A 25,235-nucleotide genomic window follows, 5' to 3' on the forward strand; every position below is an offset into this window, starting at 1 on the left:
GTCATTCTTTTTTTGTAATTATGTTTGTTTCAAGTTGTTAGAAATGCAACATGAATACAGAAAGAAACGTAACATCTTGTCTCATAAGTTGAGCTTTATTTATAGAATTAGCTGGAGTGCTCTGAAATTAGGTAAAGCCAGTTGCAATAAAATAAAACAACTTAGTGTACCAGAATAGAAAGCTCTTACTATCCTGGTAAGATTCCTTGAGAAAACTTTAAAACTTATTGAAACTGTTATTTTATTTTTATATTGTTTGACATTTTAAAATAAGCATGGCTAAACAGAGTTTCTTTACTTTGCACTTTAAATACATTTTATAAATATGATAGAGCACGATCTTTTATTGCAGAACACATCTGATTGAATATCAAAAGCTGTATTTTGCAGTTTGTTGATTTATTGTTGTAGAGTTTATTTATTTATTGAATACCTACCTGTAAGATAGATATATTTGACAGAGATTAGCAAAGTGCAAGTCTTAGAAGATTGTATATCTGAAATTATACTAACCTCAAAACTATATTATTTTGTAACATTCTTCTTGCAGTCTAAACCACTTATACCCTTGCAAAAAGAAGAAGATGAAGAAACTGGTAAAACTGTTCTTACAAATTACATGTTTCCTCAGCAGCCTAGAACAGAAGAGTGTAAGTTTTTGATATATCCTCTACAGTACTTAGCTTAATATTTCTATTCAAGATAGAATTGTATGACTTAAAATAACTTGCATAACTGTTCAAGATAAGACATTTTAAGAGATTTGTGGCTTTCGTTTTAATAATCTTAAATGAAAGTGATGTACTGAATTGGTTTATAAATGATTCAGTTATAGGTGCAGTTATTAAATGGAAATACAGTTTTCAGTCTTTTCTAAAATTGCCAGTATGTAACACATGGGGAAATGCATAAAGTGAATCCATAGTAAAGAACAAGCATAACATTTATTTTTAATATTGTCATTACATAATGTATATTTTTGTATTTAACATGCAAGCATTTAGCTCAAATAACAATTCACATAAATATTTAATATCAGCACTAATATACTCCAACCCGCTATATCCTAACTACAGGGTCACGGGGGTCTGCTGGAGCCAATCCCAGCCAACACAGGGCGCAAGGTAGGAAACAAACCCCGAGCAGGGTGCCAGCCCACCGCAGGGCACACACACACACACACACCAAGCACGCACTAGAATCGCCAAGTAACCTAACCAGCCTGTCTTTGGACTGTGGGAGGAAACCGGAGGAAACCCACGCAGACACGGGGAGAACATACAAACTCCACACAGGGAGGACCCAGGAAGCAAACCCAGGCCTCCTAACTGCAAGGCAGCAGCGCTACCCACTGCGCCACCGTGCCGCCTTTTTTAAAACTATTGCCACATAAAATCATTATTCTTGGTTCAAATTCTCTGTCCATTTACTTCTCTTTGAGAATGGATGGATTTTTTTTTTTCCAAGTACACATATTTTCATCTCATTTCTTAAAATATGTGCATTTAAGGTTAATTGGAAATTCTAAATTGGTTGCAGTGTGAGTGGTGTTGTATGTGTGAGTGGGCCCTGCAATCACCCTCCACATAACACCTTGCATCTGGCTAAGTGGATTTGATAATGTTGCATTATATTACTTGTGTAAAATTAGCATCACTCAAGACTGGATTTACAATATAACAAAATTCTAAAGAAAAAAATTAAGTGTAGCTTAGAGTTAGTGGGCCTTGTGATGGACAGATTGCGTTGCTTCCTTCTGTGTACTTTCTACTGCTGTGTTAGGCCCTTTCTCCCCACCCAATGAAACTCTTAATTGTTTCAGGTGACTTTAAGAATGTTGTATTTAAATGTAAAGTTTGACTACTTTTTAAGTTAACATTTTAAATGCAGCATTTGTTACTTGTTGTTTATTTGTTCTGTAAGTTTTTATAAAAAGCATGTATAAATAGAATATATAGTGAAAAAAAATGGAAGCAGCGTAATCCTTTGTTTATGTCAGTTATCTTTAAGCTCAGTCCCAGGTACTACATGTGGCTGCAGTTTTTAATTGGACTTTTAGACTAGCCTAATTTAACAAGCTCTTATTTCCTAGTTTCTGTGTTTTGAAGTCATTGTAAAAATTGCAAAACAAGAGATTTATCTGCCTTTTTTGTATTCCATGAAGCTTACTTGCATGCTTATGAAATTGATATATGAGAAAGTCTCACTTGAATACAAGTCAAGATGGAAATTGGCTTAGGAAATCCACAATTATGCAAATACTTATGATATTTACGCAGGCCTGTAAAACAACTGTTGAGAATGTCATTCATGGCTCAAAAAGCACAGAGCATCTACTGAGTACTTTTTACTTTTAAGCGTGAAGCTGATGTGATGCATGGTGTATTATGGGATAGCTTAAAAAACTTTTATTTCATTTTTATAAAATAGAAGGCCATATACCAAATACAGCATCAATCTTTCAGCAGATGGACGTAAACTCATACTTGATGTATAACAACATATAAAGGAAAAGTGTCCACTATTAATAGGGAGAGGTTGTGGGGCAATCTCTAGCAGACAAATTAAATGCCTAAAGTACACTTCGGTTGTGATTTTGAACAATGCATAATTAAATGTTAATGGCATTATTTAAATGTAAGAAAACATTTCCAAAGAATTGAGCAGTTTGATTGTAAATGTACTAATACATAAATGTCACATTTAAAGCACTTAAAACAATTACGTATTCATTATTTATTCACTAGAAATGTGAGTAAGGTAAAGTGCACTTAACAAGTAAAAATGATATACAAGAACATCAGAATTATTAGAATATACATTCATGTGAAAACATATATTCTGCATTTGGCAACCAAAAAGAAAGCTACAGCTTCTGTCACTGGTCTAACTTAAAATATGCCACTTCTGCTGAGGGGTTTTGCCCTTTTCAGAATGACTGATTGCATAGTACACCTGGACATAAAAGTCAGTGTCATTTCAATGCCTTTCAAAGATTCCAACACTGGACAGAAATGTGCCAGAAACAAAGAAAAGAAAACTGATTTAAATCATTTGTGCAGTGGTCAGGCACTTGCTGCAGTGAGTTGACCTGCAGCTTTTCAGCATTCAGTGTCGTTTACTTGAGTGTCTGCTCTGTTCTTAATTGTCATCATTAGAATAAAATTAAGAGCGCAACGTACAAAGTCAAATTAATAGGAAAATGAAAGAAAGAAGCATTTTTAAGCTATAGCAAAAAACTCAAATATTTCTAAATGTTTTATAAATATAGAAATCACAGTTCTGCTTCTCTGAATACGGAATAAAAGAAGAGAAAAAAAAGCCCAGCTAATTAAATTAGATCATTTTGGGGTAAAATGATTCATGGCTTGTGAATCTAGTTGGAACAAAAACCTGCAGCCACAAAGGATCCTCAGGGCTGAGTTTAAGAACTACTGGTATATATACTGTAATACCAATTTGGTTTCATATAGCACAGAGCTAAATACAGCCCTGAGTGCTTTAAAAATAATAATAAAAAATGAGAAACCACAACAGCTTAGTTAATTGAAAAATATGTCTGTAACATATTACTTTGAAAAAGTTAAATATCTTAAACGAGACATGGTACCTGGCAAAGACTAGTAATAGAATAATTAAATATTTGCTTTCTCTTGCTTTATGTGTACTTTAAGTGTGTACAAACATCTCTTCACTGAAGCTCCCTCTCTCAAGTGTGTTCCTGTATAGCCTGCTTCTCAGAGTCTGTAATTATTTTCGAGTTCCTTTCTTGTCCTCAGTCCAATTATATACTTGTAATCTTTAAAGGTGATGCTCTTAGCATGCCTCCTACACTGTTACTCCTCCTCATATGTCTCACACTCACATTTCCTCTTTCAATCGCATCGCCAAAGCCAGACTTGCCAGTCAGTTTGCAAATGGAGACATTATGCACAGATCTTAGTGTTTTATTATATAGCATATGCTATTGATTAATCAGCTTGTAAGTTCACTTTATTCTACTCATAGAAAGCATTGTTGCAATGATAAATAAACCTGTCATATGATTTAGGCTGGGTTTATACTTCACACAACGCATGCAGCTACAGACTACTGCTACGCAACTGTTGTATTGTTTATACTTGTGTGCTTACTTTACGAAAATCTGGAAGATTCTACCAGGTGGCAGTGCAAGATATCATCATGATGAGAAAACGTTCAGCTTCACAGTGTTGTGAATTGCCTGAAACATCCATTAAATTCTGAGGACACAATATCTCTGAAAAGGATGGATGTATAATGATTACATCCATCAATCCAGGGATGCGTTCCATTCCAGCATGCATTGAGCACGAGTCAGAAACAATCCCTGGATTGCAAGGTGAATAGAAGCACACACATACACTAGCATCATTTTAGCATCACCAAATCACCAAATCTGCATGTCTTTGGAAGGAAACTGGAGCACACTGTGGAAACCCACCAGGAAGCTGTGCAAACTCCAGACAGGGAACACAAGGGATCTGACTCCCTGCGAAGCATCAGCACTACCGTGCCTCCCCCACATGTGTAATAATATTAACAGAATTCATTATTTAAATTAACGATTTATCTGTAAAATGTAATATACATACTTCATCCATTTTATCATGAAAGTGATATCAAGTATAAATCTAAGAATTCTAAATGTGCAGAGAGCTGGAATATCATAAATGTAATGCGTTCTGTGTGGGAATTGCTGCTTGCCGCTGTAGTCGGTGCAGAAGCATGTAACAGTTTACACCTTGGTCAGTCTTAAGATGATGCTTATGATGTTCTACTTTAATGACAAAATAAACTATGGGATTAAAGTGGAAATTTCAAGATAAAGCCGAAAATAACAGTTCAATAAAGTGTTAACAAGTTTTTGTAGTTATCTACAGTTTTTTTTTTAACATGGTCATGGTCAGAACAAAAACAAAATGCTGCTTCTCCATTTTTTATTTCTATGCATTCTTTTGAAGGAATCTGCATGCATTACATACTGTATATCGTGTCTTTAAAACATAATTATTATTAACCAAGAAGATGGTATACAGTAGTTTTTTTTTTTTTTTTTTTTTTTTTTTTTTTTTTTGCACAAGTGAATACAGGACTGAGAAATCCGATAATGACCTCTACTCACACTTAGAATATTATAATCTTCAAAGATGCCTCACAAAATGCTGAAAATAGATTTTTCTTGGTTGTAATCAGCCTGGAGCTGTCCTATTTTATTCTTAATTTCTAACCTCGTATAACATTTGGACCTATTAGTCTGCTACCAAAGAAGCATAAGACAAATTTTTTCATTGCCTTCAAAAATAATTTATGTTCTTGGTGGTTAGGCAAAGCATGTAGTCTTTTTCTTCAGTCACAGTACAAACTAACAATGTCAATGTAAAGTGGAATGGAAATGCCTGATTTTTGCCTTGTTACTTGCTGACTGAAAAGGTGAACATTTCAATGACCCAGAGTTGTTTTTTTGTTTTATTTTAGCATGTATTGTGTATTATGATATTTAACACTAGAATCCCTGAAGCCTACGAAAATATTCGTAATGCCAAGCCAGCTTAAATTCCCTTGCACCTCCTCATCAGCACCTTTGTTTTGCAAATGTGTCAATCGGCACTAACAACAGGTGGCCTGCTCACCCATCCCCCACCAAGGCAGCTGAACTCAGACAAAATTCTCACAGCTAAAGTCTGTGTATCTGGGAGTTATGTGTCTGGAATTGTATATGGTAAATAATATATTATTTGGAGTACATACATTTCATGAGTATTCCATGTCTGCAATGATCTGTGTAAATGTAGGATGACAGGAAATGCGAGGCAAGAAGTTTTGAACACATAACTAAAACAGAAACTTTTTTCATGTTATAGTAATAATGACAAAATGTAGACGTGAAATGTGTAATGTATGAAGACTGAAGTCCAACTATCAAATAAATACTTTCATGAAAGGTATAACAATACATGTGCGCTTTTATTCAAGAATATAACTGAAGAAAAAGAAATTGTTCAATTTACTTGTTGCTGTCAATGTGTAAAAACCGAAGCCCGAATAGCAATCGATACGGAGTATACATGTCCGCTTGGCTGGTGCAGAGGTAAGATCTACTGCCTCATAATCAAGAGGTTGAGGGTTCGATCCTGGGTCCTCCCTGCATTTAGTGTTTTGAGTCGTGAGCTGCTATAATTATTACTATTATATAATAAAAACATTCATTTTATTTGAGTCTGTAAAAGCCAGTGTAAATTTATGGTACTTGTAAAAGTTAGCACAGTTTTTTTTTTAATTTAGTTTTATTCTCTCAGTGACGTTCACACTCCCCCCCGATCTGACACTGTTAGTTTTCAAATAAAGACTGCCCTTAACAGTAAGTGCACTCGTAATATAGCATAAAGCAACTCTTGAGTACTTCATAAATTAAGGATGTTCAAATGTGCATCAATACTGAGTATAGTGCTGCCTTCCTTTTATTTGTAGACCTCGCTGCCTCTGATAATGAGAGCTTCAATCCTTCATTGTGGGAAGAACAGAGGAAACAGAGAGCACAAGTTGCTTTTGAGTGTGACGAGGACAAGGATGAAAGGGAGACACCACCTCGGGTAAGTAGACTTTTATTTGGTATATTACATTTCTCCATCGCACAACATTTCATTATATTGAAGTATTTTTTCTATGCGTTTTGGAAGCAAACAATAAAATAGTTAATTATGTTTCTAAAATATTCCAGTTACTCAGGTACTAGGGTGTTGTACCGTGTTAGCCATTATGAATGTAGAGAAAAGCCAAGCAAAATGAAATGAAAAATTCATTTTGCTTGGCTTTTCCAGTTACTCAAGAAATGTGATTACAGTGGAACCTCGGTTCGCGAACGTCTCGGTACACGTACAACTCGGTTTACGACCAAAAAGTTCTGCAAACTTTTGCCTCGGTTCACGACCACACACTCGGTATACGAACAAGCCAGGTTCCCTTTCGGTTTGTACATGTTCAGTCTCTCCCTGTGCATTTCCTGTGCAGCGAGCAAGAGAGAGAGCGCGACACACACACACAGAGGCAGCGCGAGAGACAAGAGGCACACACACAGGCAGCGCGAGACAGAGAGAGCCGCGCACACACACACACACAGGGGCACATGCGAGAGAGGCGCACGCACACACACACACGGCAACGCGCGAGAGAGGCGCGCGCGCGCACACACACACACACACACACACAGAGGAGCGCTCCAGGCTCGCAAAAGAGAGACGCACGCACACACACACAGGCGCGGGAAAGAGAGGCACACACACACAGGCGCTCCAGGCTTGCAAAAGAGAGACGCACGCACACACACAGGCGCGAGGGACGCATATGGTAGAGAAGGCTTGTTTTTGTTTTCAGATCTATTTACAGTGATTGGTTCGTAGCCTGCATTGTTGCAATGTTACTTTTCTTGGTGGTTTATTAAATTACGGATTTTTCAAATGTTCATTTTTTCCCCTGTGCTTAAAACTCATTAAAAAAAGTGTTTTTAGCGAGCGGTTCCTAGCACTGTAGCGCAAACTATTGCAGTGTTAGTTTTCTCTGTTGTTCAAGGTTTTCTCAGTGTTATTCAATGTTTTTACATTTAGTTTACCATTACGCTGTGCATTCTATGGTTTAATTAACTATATTTGTGCTTAAAAACTAAAAAAAAAATACATATACTGTTCGTACGGTCTGGAACGGATTAATTGTATTTACATATAATCCTATTGGAGAAATTGCTTCGGTTCACGACCAACTCGGTTTACGACCAGAGTTTCCTGGAGGGTGCATGGGAGTTTGCCCAACCAGTCTACATGTGTTTTGTGGACTTGGAAAAGGCATTCGACCGTGTCCCTCGGGGAATCCTGTGGGGGGTACTCCGAGAGTATGGGGTACCGGCCCCCCTGATAAGGGCTGTTCGGTCCCTGTACGATCGGTGCTAGAGCTTGGTCCGCATTGCCGGCAGTAAGTCGAACCTGTTTCCAGTGAGAGTTGGACTCCGCCAGGGCTGCCCTTTGTCACTGATTCTGTTCATAACTTTTATGGACAGAATTTCTAGGCGCAGCCAGGGCGTTGAGGGGGTCCGGTTTGGTGGGCTCAGGATTGGGTCACTGCTTTTTGCAGATGATGTTGTCCTGTTTGCTTCATCAGGCCGTGATCTTCAGCTCTCTCTGGATCGGTTCGCAGCCAAGTGTGAAGCAGCTGGGATGAGAATCAGCACCTCCAAATCCGAGACCATGGTCGTCAGCCGGAAAAGGGTGGAGTGCCCTCTCAGGGTTGGTAGCGAGATCCTGCCCCAAGTGGAGGAGTTCAAGTATCTCGGGGTCTTGTTCACGAGTGAGGGAAGAATGGAGCGTGAGATCAACAGGCAGATCGGTGCGGCATCCGCAGTAATGCGGGCGCTGCATCGGTCTGGCTCAGCTCTCAATTTACCAGTCGATCTATGTTCCTACCCTCACCTATAGTCATGAGCTATGGGTAGTGACCGAAAGAACGAGATCGCGAATACAAGCGGCTGAAATGAGTTTCCTCCGCAGGGTGTCTGGGCTTTCCCTTAAAGATAGGGTGAGAAGCTCAGTCATCCGGGAGGGGCTCAGAGTAGAGCCACTGCTCCTCTGCATTGAGAGGAGTCAGATGAGGTGGCTCAGGCATCTGATCAGGATGCCTCCTGGACGCCTCCCTGGTGAGGTGTTCTGGGCACATCTAACCGGGAGGAGGCCCCGGGGAAGACCCAGGACACGTTGGAGGGACTATGTCTCTCGACTGGCCTGGGAACGCCTTGGGATTCTCCCGGAAGAGCTAGAAGAAGTGGCCGGGGAGAGGGAAGTCTGGGCATCTCTGCTCAAACTGCTGCCCCCCGCGACCCGACCTCGGATAAGCGGGAGACAATGGATGGATGGATGGATTATGGTCGTGAACCGAGGTTCCACTGTATTTTGCAGTAGAAATTAATAATTGCAACAGCCTTTTATGGTGCACTCTTTAATTACATAAATTATTTTTTTTATCATTCTCATTTCTAATTTATAACAGCTTATTTACAAAAATGATTTTTGCAATCTAAATTATCTTTGGGAGAATTAAGAGCAATGTTTGCCAAGTACTGAACTTTAATTTTGTTATGAATATAAAGAGGAGTGAGGTTTAATAATGACAGGAAAAAAGTTGGTTAAGGTTCACGGCTCTACATTAAATTTCTTTTCTTTTCTCTGATAGTGTGGTAGGTTGTATATTACAAAGTGAAGTAGAAAAATTTGTGTGTGCGCCATATTTTTCCTCATTCAAGTTGTAAGAGGTTGTGGTTCCGCTCAGAAGAGATTAAATCTTAGAGTAAAGCTAATTAAAAGAAACATTTAATTCAGAAATATTAAAACTATCAATTGCCTTGGATACTTTTAGGTTTAAAAATGATTTTCTTAATAGGTTTTTATATCGGACAGCATTATATTCCTATTTAAATAATTTTTTAGCATATTTTTGTTGTAGCTTTCCGACTTTTTCCTTCATTATTGTACTTTTAAGGAAGGAAACTTGAAGCGGTATCCAACTCCTTATCCAGAAGAGCTTAAGAGTATGGTGAAAACAGCTCAGAACATAGCACACCGACTGAAAGAAGATGAATCATCAGATGATTCTGGAAAAGAAATAAAACAGATTGGAGATGAATTATTTACTGTAAAGGATGCTGGTGTTAAGGTAATAAAAGCTTCTTTTATCCTACTAATATTATAATGCTAGCATGGAATTCAGTTGATAATCTTTCAAGGTTGGAGAGAAATGAGCAAGCTTAGAGTATGAAAGAATTATATTTTTGTGCACAAAGGAACACAAATAGTCAAACTTAATCAAATTGGTATTTTAATGTAAAAAAAATATAAGTATTGTAAAAATATTAAAATAGTTATGTTTTCATGTCAAATAATGTTTAAGCAAAGTAGCTTTTTCAAATATCACTATAAAGTTGTTTTTAATTTAAGACTATTTGACACTAAACAAATGCTTGAGTAGTCATTTTCAGATATCCAAACTTATTTATACCAGTAAACTATAGTAAATGCATTTGGAGATGAACTACATCTGACTGAATAAGCAAATAATGTAGAATAAAAGAAGGTCAAGTTAATTGCCAAACTATAAAAAATACTAGAAACATGATGATTTGACAGTTTTATGCAGCAGATGAAGTTTTGATTGCCCAAATGTTAGCTTTTTAAATATGGAAATAACGTTTATGTATGTTTTATTACATTGCAAAAATGAATATTACTGACTAATCAGCTTACACATTCCTTAATTTCATATTGTTCTATGAGTTGACATGTAAGCATATTATTCCTTATTTTGGAGATGTGCAACCCTTTCTCTTTTGAATCTTTCACATTTTTTTTCATTTGTAATTTAGACTTTGGAACATAACTGTATAAATCAAAAACCTCTGGAGCCAGACCCTATTGTTACTGTAAACTGTATACGGAAGCCTGCTCAGGATGACTCTAATGACACTAAAGATACTTCAGCAAATGAAAGGGTCAAAGTATGTGAAAACTCAAGAGCTATAATTAACCATGAAGATACCCTTGAGGTATGTATTTGTATTTGGGATGTGGTTTGCTTTTGTTTAATTGTTTTGTTGCATTATGCCGCAGAGCATGTAAATATAATTTAATGAAAATATTTTCCATGAAGTGTAATCTTTTATTCGTGTGTACCGAGTTTTTTTCTTAGTATTTATGAAGAAAATAAATAATTTAATGATCATTAATCTGATGAAATTAGGAGATATTAAATGTGCTATGACTAGATGTGTTCATTACAGAATTACAACCTTTTTATTTTCTCTGTCAGCTCTGCATGGCTTACAGTTGCAGTATTTTGAATAATATGTTTTTACTTTTCAGAACTACATATATATAGTACATAATTTTTTAAACGTGTTATTATAATAATTTTCTAATTACAACAAATATGACAACAGCAAGCCACTGAGCCCAACTCAGCCCAGCTCATCAGCCTCTAAATGAAGTCCAGACTGTGAATACTGCAGAGAACCAAAATCCAGTTCAGTGCACATAAGCAAATTCACAGTATTAAAATAAATCATAAATACAAAACTAGACATAATATTATGTTGATCATTTTAGAATTTTGGAATCATTCATTAATCTGTCCCAGACCTTCAGGATGCCTCATCTTGTTGCTGTTATTTGCTTTAATTACTGTTTTGTGTAATCGAGTAGAGTGGCATGGTGCCATAAAAAGTGCATCTGCTTTATAATTCCTGTGTGATCTTCACTTCTGGTTGTTGTTTGTGTGATGTTTTTATGTTTTTCCCATGTCAGCACAGGTTGTCACCCCCCATCCCCAGAGATATGTACTGCAGGTTTAGTTAATTAGTGACTCTATATTGGCTATGTGTGAGCATTTCTTTGGTGATTCTTGCCTTGCACATGATATAACACCCACCCCTGATTTAGTGGATTTGAGAAAGTTATGTTACAAAGTAGAATATAAAGCCAGCAAGTTATTTCTTTGGTGTTCATGATAGATACCAGGTTATTTACTTAAGGGGGTTGCTGTTAGCAAAAATCTGGAATATATTTTGGTGACAAAAATCCGGTCCTTCTACTGCAGATTTACACAGCAATATTCTGTGATTTATTTATTTTATAGTAAAAAGCCAGGCACCTCCCGCAGGCTGTATCAGACCATACATATTTACTATAGAGACATGGAATAACGTCTGGCAAAAAAAAAAAAAAAAAACGATATATGAAAGTGTAATAATAATACATTTATATAAATATCCATAGTACACTGCTAAATATTTACACTCTGCAGGTAGTACATGTGAAAAAGGAGCTGAGCCGAAAGGCAAAGCTCTCAATTTACCTATGGTCATGAGCAGTGGGTAGTGACTGAAAGAACGAGATCGCGAATACAAGCGGCTGAAATGAGTTTCCTCCGCAGGGTGTGTGGGCTTTCCCTTAAAGATAGGGTGAGAAGCTCGATTATCCGGGAGGAGCTCAGAGTACAGCCACTGCTCCTCCGCATCGAGAGGAATCAGATGAAGTGGCTCAGGCATCTGATCAGGATGCCTCCCTGGTGAGGTGTTTCGGGCACTGGAAGGACTATGTCTCTCGGCTGGCCTGGGAACACCTCGGAATTCCCCTGGAAGAGCTAGTAGAAGTGGCCAGGGAGAGGGAAGTCTGGGCATCTCCGCTCAAGCTGCTGCCCTCGCGACCCGATCTCGGATAAGCGGAAGAGGATGGATCGATGAGTACATGACCTGTAGTAGAAACTCAGGGAGTTAGGAGCAAGAGAGTGAAATTATAATGCAACATCCTAAAGGACATATTGAATCTGTTTCTTACCTTACAGAGAGGCAAGAAGGTATAGGCTATGCTCTGGGATATTATATCAGAAGTATGATTGACTCATTGATTTATGATTTTTATTCAGGATTCTGAAGACCTGTCCTCCGACGAAGATGAAATGAGGATTGCAGAAATGCGCCCCCCTCTGATTGAAATTTCTATCAATCAGCCTAAGGTGGTGGCTTTAAGCAAAGACAAAAAAGGTTAGTAAGAAGTTTTTAAAGTCTTGCAAATATACTTTTTCTGGGATCTAATTGTCATGTTGTTAATATTATTTTCGGCACAAGTGCATTTCATTTGGCTTTTTTGACATTGATCAACAGAAAAAAAAACTCTTTAATGTCAAATTCATCTAAATTATTTGCAAACATAAAACACAAAATTGATCATATACTGTAAGTATTTACCCCTTCAAGTCAGTATTTCTTAGCATCTTTGTCAACACTTAGTCTTTAGTCTGTCTGGATAGGTCAATGTTAGTTTTGCACTTCTAGACACTGCAACCTTTCCCAATTAATTTTTTCAGACTGCTTAAACTCTGTCAGGTTGCATGAGGATAATTAATGAACAGCTTTTATCAAGTTCAGCCACAAATTCTCAATTGGATTGAGATCTGGACATTGATTTGGCTACATCAGGACATTAATATTGTTGTTTTAAGTCATTCTTGTGTAGCCTTGGCTTTATGCTTTGGGTTGTTGTGTTGCTGGAAAATAAATCTTCTTGTAAGGTGTAGGTTTCTTGTAGACTGAATGAGATTCTCCTCCAAGATTTCCTGTATTTTGCTGCATTCATTTTATTTTCTACCTTCAAAAGCCTTGCAGGGTCTGCTGTAGAAAAGCATCCTCACACCATGATATTGCCTTCACCTTGCTTCATGATAGAGATGTTGTATTTTTGATAATATACAGTCTTTGGCATGGTGTTTAAAGTGATGGCCAAAAAGCACAATTTTGGTTACATCAAACCATAGAACCTACAGTTAGGTCCATAAATATTTGGACAGAGACAACTTTTTTCTAATTTTGGTTCTGTACATTACCACAATGAATTTTAAATGAAACAACTCAGATGCAGTTGAAGTGCAGACTTTCAGCTTTAATTCAGTGGGGTGAACAAAACGATTGCATAAAAATGTGAGGCAGCTAAAGCATTTTTTTAACACAATCCCTTCATTTCAGGGGCTCAAAAGTAATTGGACAATTGACTCAAAGGCTATTTCATGGGCAGGTGTGGGCAAGTCCGTCGTTATATCATTATCAATTTAGCAGATAAAAGGTCTGGAGTTGATTTGAGGTGTGGTGCTTGCATATGGAAGATTTTGCTGTAAACAGACAACATGCGGTCAAAGGAGCTCTCCATGCAGGTGAAAGAAGCCGTCTTTAAGCTGCAAAAACAGAAAAAACCCATCCGAGAAATTGCTACAATATTACGAGTGGCAAAATCTACAGTTTGGTACATCCTGAGAAAGAAAGCAAGCACTGATGAACTCAGCAACGCAAAAAGACCTGGACGTCCACGGAAGACAACAGTGGTGGATGATCATAGAATCATTTCATGGTGAAGAGAAACCGCTTCACAACAGCCAACCAAGTGAACAACATTCTCCAGGGGGTAGGCGTATTGATATCCAAGTCTACCATAAAGAGAAGACTGCATGAAAGTAAATACAGAGGGTGCACTGCAAGGTGTAAGCAACTCATAAGCCTCAAGAATAGAAAGGCTAGATTGGACTTTGCTAAAGAACATCTAAAAAAGCCAGCACAGTTCTGGAAAAACATTCTTTGGACAGATGAAACCAAGATCAACCTCTACCAGAATGATGGTAAGAAAAAAGTATGGAGAAGGTGTGGAACAGCTCATTATCCAAAGCATACCACCTCATCTGTAAAACACGGTGGAGGCAGTGTGATGGCTTGGGCGTGCATGGCTGCCAGTGGCACTGGGACACTAGTGTTTATTGATGATGTGACACAGGACAGAAGCAGCTGAATGAATTCTGAGGTGTTCAAAGACATACTGTCTGCTCAAATCCAGCTAAATGCAGTCAAATTGATTGGGCGTATGTTCATGATACAGATGGACAATGACCCAAAACATACGGCCAAAGTAACCCAGGAGTTTAATAAAGCAAAGAAGTGGAAAATTCTTGAATGGCCAAGTCAGTCACCTGATCTTAACCCAATTGAGCATGCATTTCACTTGTTGAAGACTAAACTTCAGACAGAAAGGCCCACAAACAAACAGCAACTGAAAGCCGCTGCAGTAAAGGCCTGGCAGAGCATTAAAAAGGAGGAAACCCAGCATCTGGTGATGTCCATGAGTTCAAGACTTCAGGCTGTCATTGCCAGCAAAGGGTTTTCAACCAAGTATTAGAATGAACATTTTATTTCCAGTTATTTAATTTGTCCAATTACTTTTGAGCCCCTGAAATGATGGGATTGTGTTAAAAAAACATGCTTTAGTTGCCTCACATTTTAATGCAATCGTTTTGTTCACCCCATGAATTAAAGCTGAAAGTCTGCACTTCAACTGCATCTCAGTTGTTTCATTTAAAATTCATTGTGGTTATGTACAGAACCAAAATTAGAAAAAAGTTGTCTCTGTCCAAATATTTATGGACCTAACTGTATTTCCAAAAGACTTCAGTGTCCCATGTACCTAACAATGGGTTTCTGTGCCACTCTCCCATAAAGCTGCAGCTGGTGAAGCACCCAGGCAACAGTTGTATGCACAGTCTTTCCAGTCTCAGCTGTTGTAATTGGGTGACTCTTTTAGAATTATGTCAGGTTTCTTGGTATCTTTCCTCAATAGTTGTCTTGTTGCATCAGTCACTCAGTTTTAACAGACAGCCTTTTTGGCATATTAACAGCTGTGCCTTATTAATGATTGATTTAACTATATTCCAGGGTACATTCAATGGCTTGTATCCATTCCCTGACTAGTGCTTTTCAGTCACTTTTACACGTTGTTGTTGGGAGTGTTCTTTTGTCTTCACTGATTCACTTCAAGTTGAACCTTCCAGATAAGGTGCATTTACTCTATTGAAAGCCCTTGACTGCATATAGGTGATCGCCGTTTAATTAATTGTGTGACTTCTAAAACCATGTTGCTGCACCAGTTATGATTTATGCAAAATATGTGTGTTATGTTAAACAGAGTGAATATGTATGTGATCAATTGTTTTGTGTTTTATCTTTGTAATTAATTTAGACCACTTACAAAGATCTTTATTCACTACCATTAAAGATTTTTTTCTGATGATTATTGTCACAAAAATCAAATTAAAAACAGTAGAGTTCAATGTTGTATAAAGCTATCCAAGGGATGAAATGTTTTATAGGCACTGTGCAGTAGTTCATGTAGAGGACCAAATTATTAAATATTTAAATACCATTACCAATTGTAGTCATAACCCATTGCAGCTGAGACAGTATGTGATGAATTGAAGAACTACTGTAAAGTAAGTGCTTTGTGTGCAAACTTGAGAGGATTTTAAAGTGGATAGGAAAAAAAAAGTGCCTTTAAAATGAGCAACCCAGCATTGTCTTAGATACTATATTTATTATGTTCCTGTACTTAGGGTAAATTATTATGTAATACATATGGTCTCTAGAGTGTAAATCATTTTTTAAATTTTTTTTGTAGGTTTCTAGTTGTACCCAGCCCACTATGACCGTGAATTGGATTAAGTACATTTAAACGTGTTATATTATGTTTATATTCAAATTTTAAGACAAAAAATTTCAAAATAATTTTCAAATAGCCTATATTGTTTTAAAAACACTGGGGTGTTATCCACTAAAATTTTTTAATTTAGTATTCATTAAATTAATGGTAGCTTTAAGCCTGCTGAGTTTGTTCTGAGTATTCAGTTGCATTTTTCCCTGTTTTTTCACTTTTGACCATACAAATTTATTATTATAGATTAAATGCTAATGTATCTTACCTTCTACTTCACAACAATGCTGACTGGATCAAGAAGGACTCACAAACAGGTTTCCAGCCCAACAAAGAAATCCCCTCATGTGGAAGAAGGCATGACTACTGAAGCTTTAAAATGTTGGTGCTTCTTGACAACATTAGGTCCATTGTCACTCAGCAGCTGGTGGCTTTAAGTGCCTCCATTCTCCAGAGATTTCTACAGAGTTAGGAAAACTATCCAAAACTACAGGCCATTATGAACCACAGGTTAAAATGTTGGTAAACAATCGATACACTGGAGAATATGAAGAGGTCCAGCAGCAATGAGCTTTTATTAAAAAAAATAATAAATAAAGGAATGCCCATATTTACTTTATACAAGTTTTCTCATCCTGTAGAAAGGTGCAGTCACATCTACACTTCAATCCATGACTCTATCCAAGGCCACTAATCCTAAAGTTCTTGAATAGACAGATTATTTTGAAGGAAGTCAGAAAAAAAATGACTTTGTCCTACAATATCCACAGTGTTGTATTCCTCCTTGACTTGAGTGACCTGACAGCTCAAGCAAGGGAGGTAATGTCCCCGTCATGTAAAAAGCTACAGAAGCTGGGATTAATCCTTTCCTGTTGTATGCAGCTTACAGTAAGCTCACCTAAGCGGGTGGTTATATGTGCTAAAAAGTCCCAAAACAGGCTGTGGAAGCTATTGACAATTACTTTTCTCTATCCCATGATGCATTGTATTGTTTGGGGGCTTTTCTCCCTAAACTTGTGTGTAAGGTGTGTTATTACTTGATGGACAGTACTTTACAGATTAGTATACTCCAGTTGCGTGTTCTGTTTGACATTGTTACAACTCCTTGAAAGATGGTGTTTGGACCTTGTAGTTCCGGGGAATGTAAGTGATCTGTTTCACCCTTGTGCGATGGTTTCTCTTTTCTGCATGGGTTATATTTTTATTTTTACGGGCTACTTGTAGGCTTATTTATTTATGCAGACTAAGCAGCTTGGGTTAATGGGAGGTGCTGGCTCTGGGGAAGGAAATTTGTTTGAGTTGATCTTAAAATATGATATTAATAATTTTCTGTAGGCAGTTTAAAAGTTAGGATGCAGTAGAATGTAAGGCTTTATCATCCATGGAGCAAAGGTTAGCTTGGCGCACAAAACGAGTGAAATTATAAATGTTTTCAGAATTAGCAAATTTGGATATGTTTGAAATAATTCCGACTAAAGGCATAAAGAATTTTGTAAGTTAGCCACAGAATTTTGTACTAAATGCTACGATACGAAAAAAGCAAGTGTAGACTATACAGAACCGGAAGGAAGTACTCAATTCTGCAAAGACTTTTGAAACAGATTTTGAACCGATTTTAAGTTATGATGAGAGACTGGAGTGAGCATGTGTTCAGAGTTACTAACATTAATTCAGATATAATAAATAAATGGAAATGGTTCTCTGTTTCAGCAAAGAAGGAGAATGAATATAGAAGCTGTTACTAAAGTGAAAAAAATTGCTATCTGTGTGAGGTATAGAAAAGTAAGAAAAAGAATAAAAAATTACAATAAGGTTTTTAATAGCAGAGAAAGCCATGATCAAGTCATTGGCAGAAATGGAATTAATTCTCTTCAGCTGGGCTTTAGGACCAACATACTTTTAGAAAAGTTCAGTAAAAAAGACCCTTTCTAATGCTTAATTCTTCAAGGCAGGAAAAAAGCAATGTTCTTATATGACTGAGAAGAACTTTCTATCAGTTACTTTCATAATTTTCTTCCTTGCATGGTCGAGTCCTCCACCATATTAGAATTTTTGTCCTATCCTAATTTATTTTAAAAAAAATATTGTGCTCCTTCTGAATCAAAATTTAACCTGAGAAGTATGGCACATAAGACCCACAAGAGTGGGAGAAACATTTGTAATGGCAAAAAAAACAAAACATTTAAACAAACATTGGAGGGATATGTGCACTTCTAGAGAGCAATAAGCTGTGTATGCATGCTGAGTGCTTTAAAGGGTGCCTGCATGAATGAGAGAGTCTTCAGCCACCATGAAAAAATGCAGTAGTCCATTATTACACTAAAAGGCAGGCATTTAGCAGGCACCAAGGGGCAGCTGACCCTCTCCTGAGTGAAAAGAGTGACATCAAGGAGAACAGAAGTTTCAATCTGTGGCTACTAGAGGGTAATAATACCAGATCGGAGCATACAGAAACAGGCTTTTCCTCTGATCAGGCCAAAGTTCCAGCATTTGAAGGGTAACTAAAGTCTCAGGTGTGCAGGAAAACCAGGAAACACTGGAGGAAGTTATATCCTGGTGTCAGGGTATCCTTGGTGTAGAAACAGGGCCCAACCTTTCACCCTATTTGTAGGAAGTGACACCAGGAAAGGGTTTGAAGCTGCTTGTGATTGTGCGGGTTAGCTCCACTCTCCCAAAACCATAATGGAAGCCTCTTGAACCTGCTTCTGTTGATAGTCATAACCGAGTATTAGGCCATGGCAAGTGAGGACACACACACACACACAATGACTTCAATGGATGGGTGTTAAAGTGAAAGAGTTTTTAATCCTTAAGTGCTTTTAAGAACAATTCAGAGATAAACAAACCAGTGCATCTCTACATATTAAATAAATAATCCAATAAATAATTCCTGCATTCAAAGTGAAGTTTTAAAACAATGCAATAAATAGTTCTGTAAAAAGATTAGAAAATCAGAACAGTAAACAAAGTCAGGATCAACATTTTTGTAAAAAAAACAACAGATACAAAAACTCTACAGATACAAGGCGTCTGTGCTGCACCTCTTCCTCTGCTCTGCCACAGCAACCATCCTTCTGTCTATTGCCATCTTAACTCTCTAGTCCTGTTTTACCTCCATCCTCTCCTTTCTTTCCTCCTTCAGCCCAGCACTTCTTTCTTGTCTTGCCAACTCACCTTTCCAGGTCTCATAGTTGGCATAAGGCTTAGTCACGGCTGCCTCTTTCAGCGCGTCTGCCGTGACTGTCCAAGCCGTCTTCTCCCATCTTCCTCATGCGAAAAAATGGAAACCTATCGGATCCCTAGGGAGACCTCTGATTGCCCCCCTCTACCCCATTACTGTTCACCTGGAACTGATCTGCCTAAAGAACATTGATAACTCGTTCCTCATGGGACGCCTGACCGCTTGCCTGAACTCCTCTGTACGAGTATTGACTTCACCTACTTTTTTTTCCCGGCTTTCTCTTGTTTGCCCTCTCTTTTTTTCCAATTCTTTTGGTTCTGTTTGTTCCTCTGCTCTTGTCTGACTCCATTATATACCTCTGTGAGGGCAGCAACTCTTAACTCGGACCTCATGAAGCCAGTGAGGCAATCAAGACACAACACACCCCCACGTGTGGGTGCGCCTAGTCTCAATCACTCCACCAAATACAACAACAACAACATTTATTTATATAGCACATTTTCATACAAAAAGTAGCTCAAAGTGCTTTACATAATGAAGAAAAGAAGAATAAAAGACAAATAAGAAATTAAAATAAGACAACCTTAGTTAACATAAAAAGGAGTAAGGTCCGATGGCCAGGGTGGACAGAAAAAACAAAAAAAAACTCCAGAAGGCTGGAGAAAAAAATAAAATCTGTAGGGGTTCCAGGCCACGAGACCGCCCAGTCCCCTTTGGGCATTCTACCTTACATAAATGAAATAGTCCTCTTTGTAGTTAGGGTTCTCACGGAGTCACTTGATGCTGATGGTTATACAGACTTCTGGCTTTTAATCCATCCATCATTGTTGGAACACCATGGTGCTTTGGGTAGATGGTGGTGGCACAAGCCACCACCAATAGGACACCGGAAAAGGAAACAGAAGAGAGAGTAGGGGTTAGTACAAATTTTGAATGAATAGTTATTATAATGAATTGGATATACAGAGTGTCAGGATTAAATTACAGTGAAGTTATGAGAAGGCCATGTTAAAGTAATGTGTTTTCAGTAGTTTTTTAAAGTGCTCCACTGTATTAGCCTGGCGAATTCCTACTGGCAGGCTATTCCAGATTTTAGGTGCATAACAGCAGAAGGCCGCCTCACCACTTCTTTTAAGTTTTGCTCTTGGAATTCTAAGGAGACACTCAGTTGAGGATCTGAGGTTGCGATTTGGAATATAAGGTGTCAGACATTCCGATATATAAGACGGGGCGAGATTATTTAAAGCTTTATAAACCATAAGCAGAATTTTAAAGTCAATTCTGAATGACACAGGTAACCAGTGTAGTGACATCAAAACTGGAGAAATGTGTTCGGATTTTCTTTTCCTGGTAAGGATTCTAGCAGCTGCAATCTGCACTAATTGCAAACGATTGATGTCTTTTTTGGGTAGTCCTGAGAGGAGTGCATTACAGTAATCTAGCCGACTAAAGACAAACGCATGAACTAATTTCTCTGCATCTTTCGATGATATAAGAGATCTAACTTTTGCTATGTTCCTTAGGTGAAAAAATGCTGTCCTAGTGATCTTATTAATGTGCGATACATACGATAAATACATACTGCTGCGCACAAACCCATACATCCACGGAGATCAAGCCAGCCACTTATTTATTCCTTAATCCTAATGACAACTTGCTGCTTAGCCATGGACCCATTTTACCACACTTCCGCACAGCCACTGACATATGAAGTTAAGGTCCTGGTTGTCAAGCCCATGACTGATGGAAGAAAGAAGGCCAGGGATGAGTGTAAAAGTGGGCAAAGAAATACAAGCAAATGTTTAGTTCTTGTACTCCTCTACTTTAAAATAGACAAAAAAGCAAGCTACTCCACCTATTAAAAATCATTTAAGTCTATTGTTCTTGTTTATATGTATTAACTCTTTGAGGGCTAAATATTTTTTTACAAAAAACAGTTTTCTGAAAAGCAATAGTTTAACATAGAAATCAACATAAAACGTCTGTTGCTGCATGCTGTGGCTGCAAGTTTGCCAAGAATGTGCGGCAGGCTTGCTGCCAGGCTGTTTTTGTGTTTGCTGGGGCAGCAGCAGGGGTCACTGTTGCAGTTTATTGCAGTCTGGTTTCTACCTCTTATCATTGTTAAGTGGCAGTCCTCCCAGGCGAGCAGTGTCGTAGGCGTGTCAGCTACTTGAACCCGTTCAGCACCATGATTAGCTGGGGACCAATCAGCTGAAGCTGGAACCACATATTTGTTTTTGATTGCTTGTATCAAAATCGGAGTCCGACAAGTCCTAGTCCAATTCAGAGAGAATAGGCAAAATGTCGTCCACAGAGTGTTTTGCTTTACGCATTCGCTTTGATCTCTCGCCAGATGTCAGTGCCATTTTTGCCGTTGTTTGCACTTTGCTACTCACGGGAGCACAGGAAATCTCAGTCAAACCTATGAATCTAACTTTCCTTCTAGCAATGAGAGTCCAACTAAAACATAACGGTTGGTTTTGTCACAGTTTACAGTCGATTACCATCGTCAACTCACCCTTTTGACAAAAGTCGACATCAGCCCTGAAAGAGTTAATCTTGTTGTTTGTTTGTTTTTTCTTTACATTTGCACTGTGGTGTTTGTGGTGTTATTATTATTATTCGTATTATACACTAGTTAACAAAATGTGATTATGTTAACTGACAACATGTAATCCCAGTAATATCTCTTAATAATCCTTACAAATGATTATTACAAGATTATTTGACCTCATCAGAAAAGAATGCATCTTCTATTTTTTATAACTAGATGACTCCAAAGATGTGGATTCCCTATTGGAGGACACAGCTGTTAATAGCAACCAAAACAACAGCAATTGTTCTTCACCGTCTCGCATGTCAGACTCTGTTTCCCTTACTACAGACAGCAGCCAAGACATATCGCTCAGCACTCCAGAGAAGGAAACTAAATTTATGATTATCAACAAAATAAGGTAAAATATTTATTAAGCATGTAATTGGATTTTCCAGTGGTCTATTAAAGGACAGACACATGAATATAACAAATGAAACTTTCATGAGCAATTTATATATGTTTGTTTTAAATGGAAAATATGTAAATTATATGTTTGGACATGATTTTTATTTTTTATAATTGAGCATGTTTCTTTTAGCAGGATTTTTTGATTCATTGTAAAATATGTCTGTCATCTTCAGCCCCCAATGTAAGCATTAGTAGTGATGTTACAGGAAATTAATAGGGAATCAGTTTACAGAGTTTTGATCCTTCTCTGGACAACAGCCTTGCTGTGTAATATTTACTTAGTGTTAAACATGCAACATATGTTACACAGCTTATAGTACATTCACTGTCATGAGATACAGGTACCCAGCTTGATACTTTTGTAGATTCACAAAACAGGCTAGGCACATACACACATAATCAGATTTAAGTATGTATTCCGTCCATTTTCTGAGCCTTTACCAAAAGTATAATACAGCAGTAGTATAATCTGGAACAGACACCTGTCCATCACTGGTTGCTTTCAAACTGTTTTTTTCCATTACTTTTTCATTTATTTAAATTGAATTGATTCTTTGTCTCTAAATATTGCCATTTTCAAGATAATTAGCTGAAAGCAAATATAAAATTTGCAAAGAAACACAGGCCTAGAGTTTAATACAAAGTCATTAGTGCCATATAAATAATATGGAAAAAAGGACTATTCCTAGGAAATTTGTACTAGTACTTAGGTAATCACATAATAGAAATTTCAAAATGAACACAAGTTCAACTTTCAGTTTCAGTAGTCAAATTGGAATTTCGGATTTCTTATTAAAATGTCAGCTTGTTCAATAAAAAAAGTAATTGTAGATATGAAAATGAGAATTCACAAGAGACATTAAATGTTAACTAATTTTTCCAGAAAATTAGTATAATCACAGTCATCTCAAGTTGAAATGTTGGTGATGATCAGTCTGAAATTTTTTCTCACTTATATGCTGTTGGAAAATACATTACTCTCTCATCTCTAGTTTGCATTCAATATGGAATTGTAGATTCCTGCAATGTTTTGTTACTCAAATATAGTTTGCAGAAATCTCAAATTCATATTTTTTCTCATCAAAATTATTATATTTTGAATATCTAAAATATAATTTTGACTCCAGAATATAGTTATGAATTATCACTGGTAAGCTTTGAATGGTAAAAAGTCTTGCCATTTGAGGTTGTTACTTCTCCTCAAAGGATGTCAGAAGTAGTTAAAGTACAAGTATCCAAAGAGGAGAAAACCGTTAAGGATGTAATCCCCTTATGTGAAAAATATTACCTTTGTGTGCTTTAGAACAAATCTTTTAAAAATCAGTATTTCATTGGTGTTTGGTTAATGAAACTCATAGTAAATAACTTGTCCAGCAATATAAAATGAAAGTAAACCTATAATACTGCAACATTGGGATTAATGTTCTTCATTGTGTACTTGGTGGTTTTAATTTTGCTCTGCAGGTTGCAGATACAGGTCAAATCCTGTTATAGCGAATACCGAAGCAGCAAAATTTTCAGAATAATGAATACTTTTTGCGGGCCTGGACAAACGTTCATACAACAACATGTTAAACGAATTTCATTTTAACCAAATCTAAATTCAGTATAGCCGAAGTTTTTTTGATCAACAATGGCCACCAAAAATGATAATGTGATGCAAAAAAAAATACTTAATGCCACGCCTACACTTTCCACACAGTCTCTCAGGAACCTTGCAATAGGCTGTCTCAAAGAAAGAGATGATCTGTTGTGAAATTTCTGGTCTCTGGCAGTCTCAGTGAGAGAGTAGGCACAACATCATATAGATATAGCCGAATTCAGAGTCATCACAAAAACCTAGCCTCCGCATGGGTAGTTTTATCATGTGTGCAGATACTATACTTTTTGAGTTTCGTAGCGCTTCTCTAAGTTTTCTTTGAGATGAACAAAAAAAGTGAGAAATGGTGTCAGTTTATGATAAAAGAAAAATTAACAATCGTAGAAAAAATTGATTCCGGAATGAAGAAAAATGACATGGCAAAAACTTTCAGACACCCGCCTTCATCTTCATCTAACATATCGTTTTTCATTCTGTATTTTCATACCTGTATTTCTATTAAAAAATGTTACATCTAACATCTCATTTTCATACCTGTATTTCTATAAAAAAAAAAAGTTACATCTAACATCTCGTTTTCCAATAAAATATTTTTTGCAGTTTAAGAAGTGTTTTTTTTTATATACCGGTAACGTCAAGCTTGGGTTACATAGATAGATAGATAGATAGATAGATAGATAGATAGATAGATAGATAGATAGATAGATAGATACTTTATTAATCCCAATGGGAAATTCACATAGATAATAATAATAATTCACATAGTTGCACGATAGACAAGAAGGGGAGTCCAGTTTTTCAAGGAAAGTACAGGCACTTTATTACTGTATAGAGATGGCAGATACAGCCTTAAGACTTCATTCAAAATAGGAGCTGTTAGAAGTCGCAACATGGGCAATCGTCCTGCTTTAGCTACCATCTTCAAATTAGAAGAACACCAGCGGCTCGGCATTACCACTCTGGCAGACATGGTCTGGAGAACAGAGATCAGGAAAGTGCAAGGGAAAGCATTTCAGACCCTGATCTTAAATTTTCTAAACATTGTGTAACAAGCACATTACTCAGTAAGCCTGTTCCTGCAGAAAACAATCAATTCACTGTTTACCAGATGCAGCAGAGCAGTTATGGAGCTGTCCTTGTTCTGCACCAATTAGAGATGGTGACCCTGGTCACCATAGTATGCATATTTTCCCCATATTCATTATTGCGAAATTTCCGTTATAATGAAATATTTTTATGGTCCCATCAATTTTGTTACAATGGGATTCCACCTATATTATGTGTTCTTGCTTTATTGCAGGTTTTATATTTTACTCTGTCATTTTTGTAAAAGTAAAATCAATACTTGCTCAATAAAATTTTTATTATTTATTAACA

The 25,235-nt window shown here is 37.1% G+C and overlaps 1 protein-coding gene across 4 annotated transcripts in view; it reads left to right on the plus strand.

The window, feature by feature from the left end:
- erbin (erbb2 interacting protein) overlaps positions 1-25,235 on the plus strand; it is a 303,640-nt gene that overhangs the window by 231,113 nt on the left and 47,292 nt on the right. For all 4 annotated transcript variants that reach the window (XM_051929687.1, XM_051929688.1, XM_051929689.1 and 1 more), the window contains 6 exons: positions 551-650; positions 6,490-6,611; positions 9,541-9,714; positions 10,421-10,600; positions 12,478-12,595; positions 22,025-22,208. In XM_051929687.1, coding sequence (XP_051785647.1) covers positions 551-650; positions 6,490-6,611; positions 9,541-9,714; positions 10,421-10,600; positions 12,478-12,595; positions 22,025-22,208 — 878 coding nt within the window. The remainder of the gene's footprint in view (positions 1-550; positions 651-6,489; positions 6,612-9,540; positions 9,715-10,420; positions 10,601-12,477; positions 12,596-22,024; positions 22,209-25,235) is intronic.

Source organism: Erpetoichthys calabaricus, chromosome 7, assembly GCF_900747795.2.
Source record: "Erpetoichthys calabaricus chromosome 7, fErpCal1.3, whole genome shotgun sequence".
Taxonomy (NCBI): domain Eukaryota; kingdom Metazoa; phylum Chordata; class Cladistia; order Polypteriformes; family Polypteridae; genus Erpetoichthys; species Erpetoichthys calabaricus.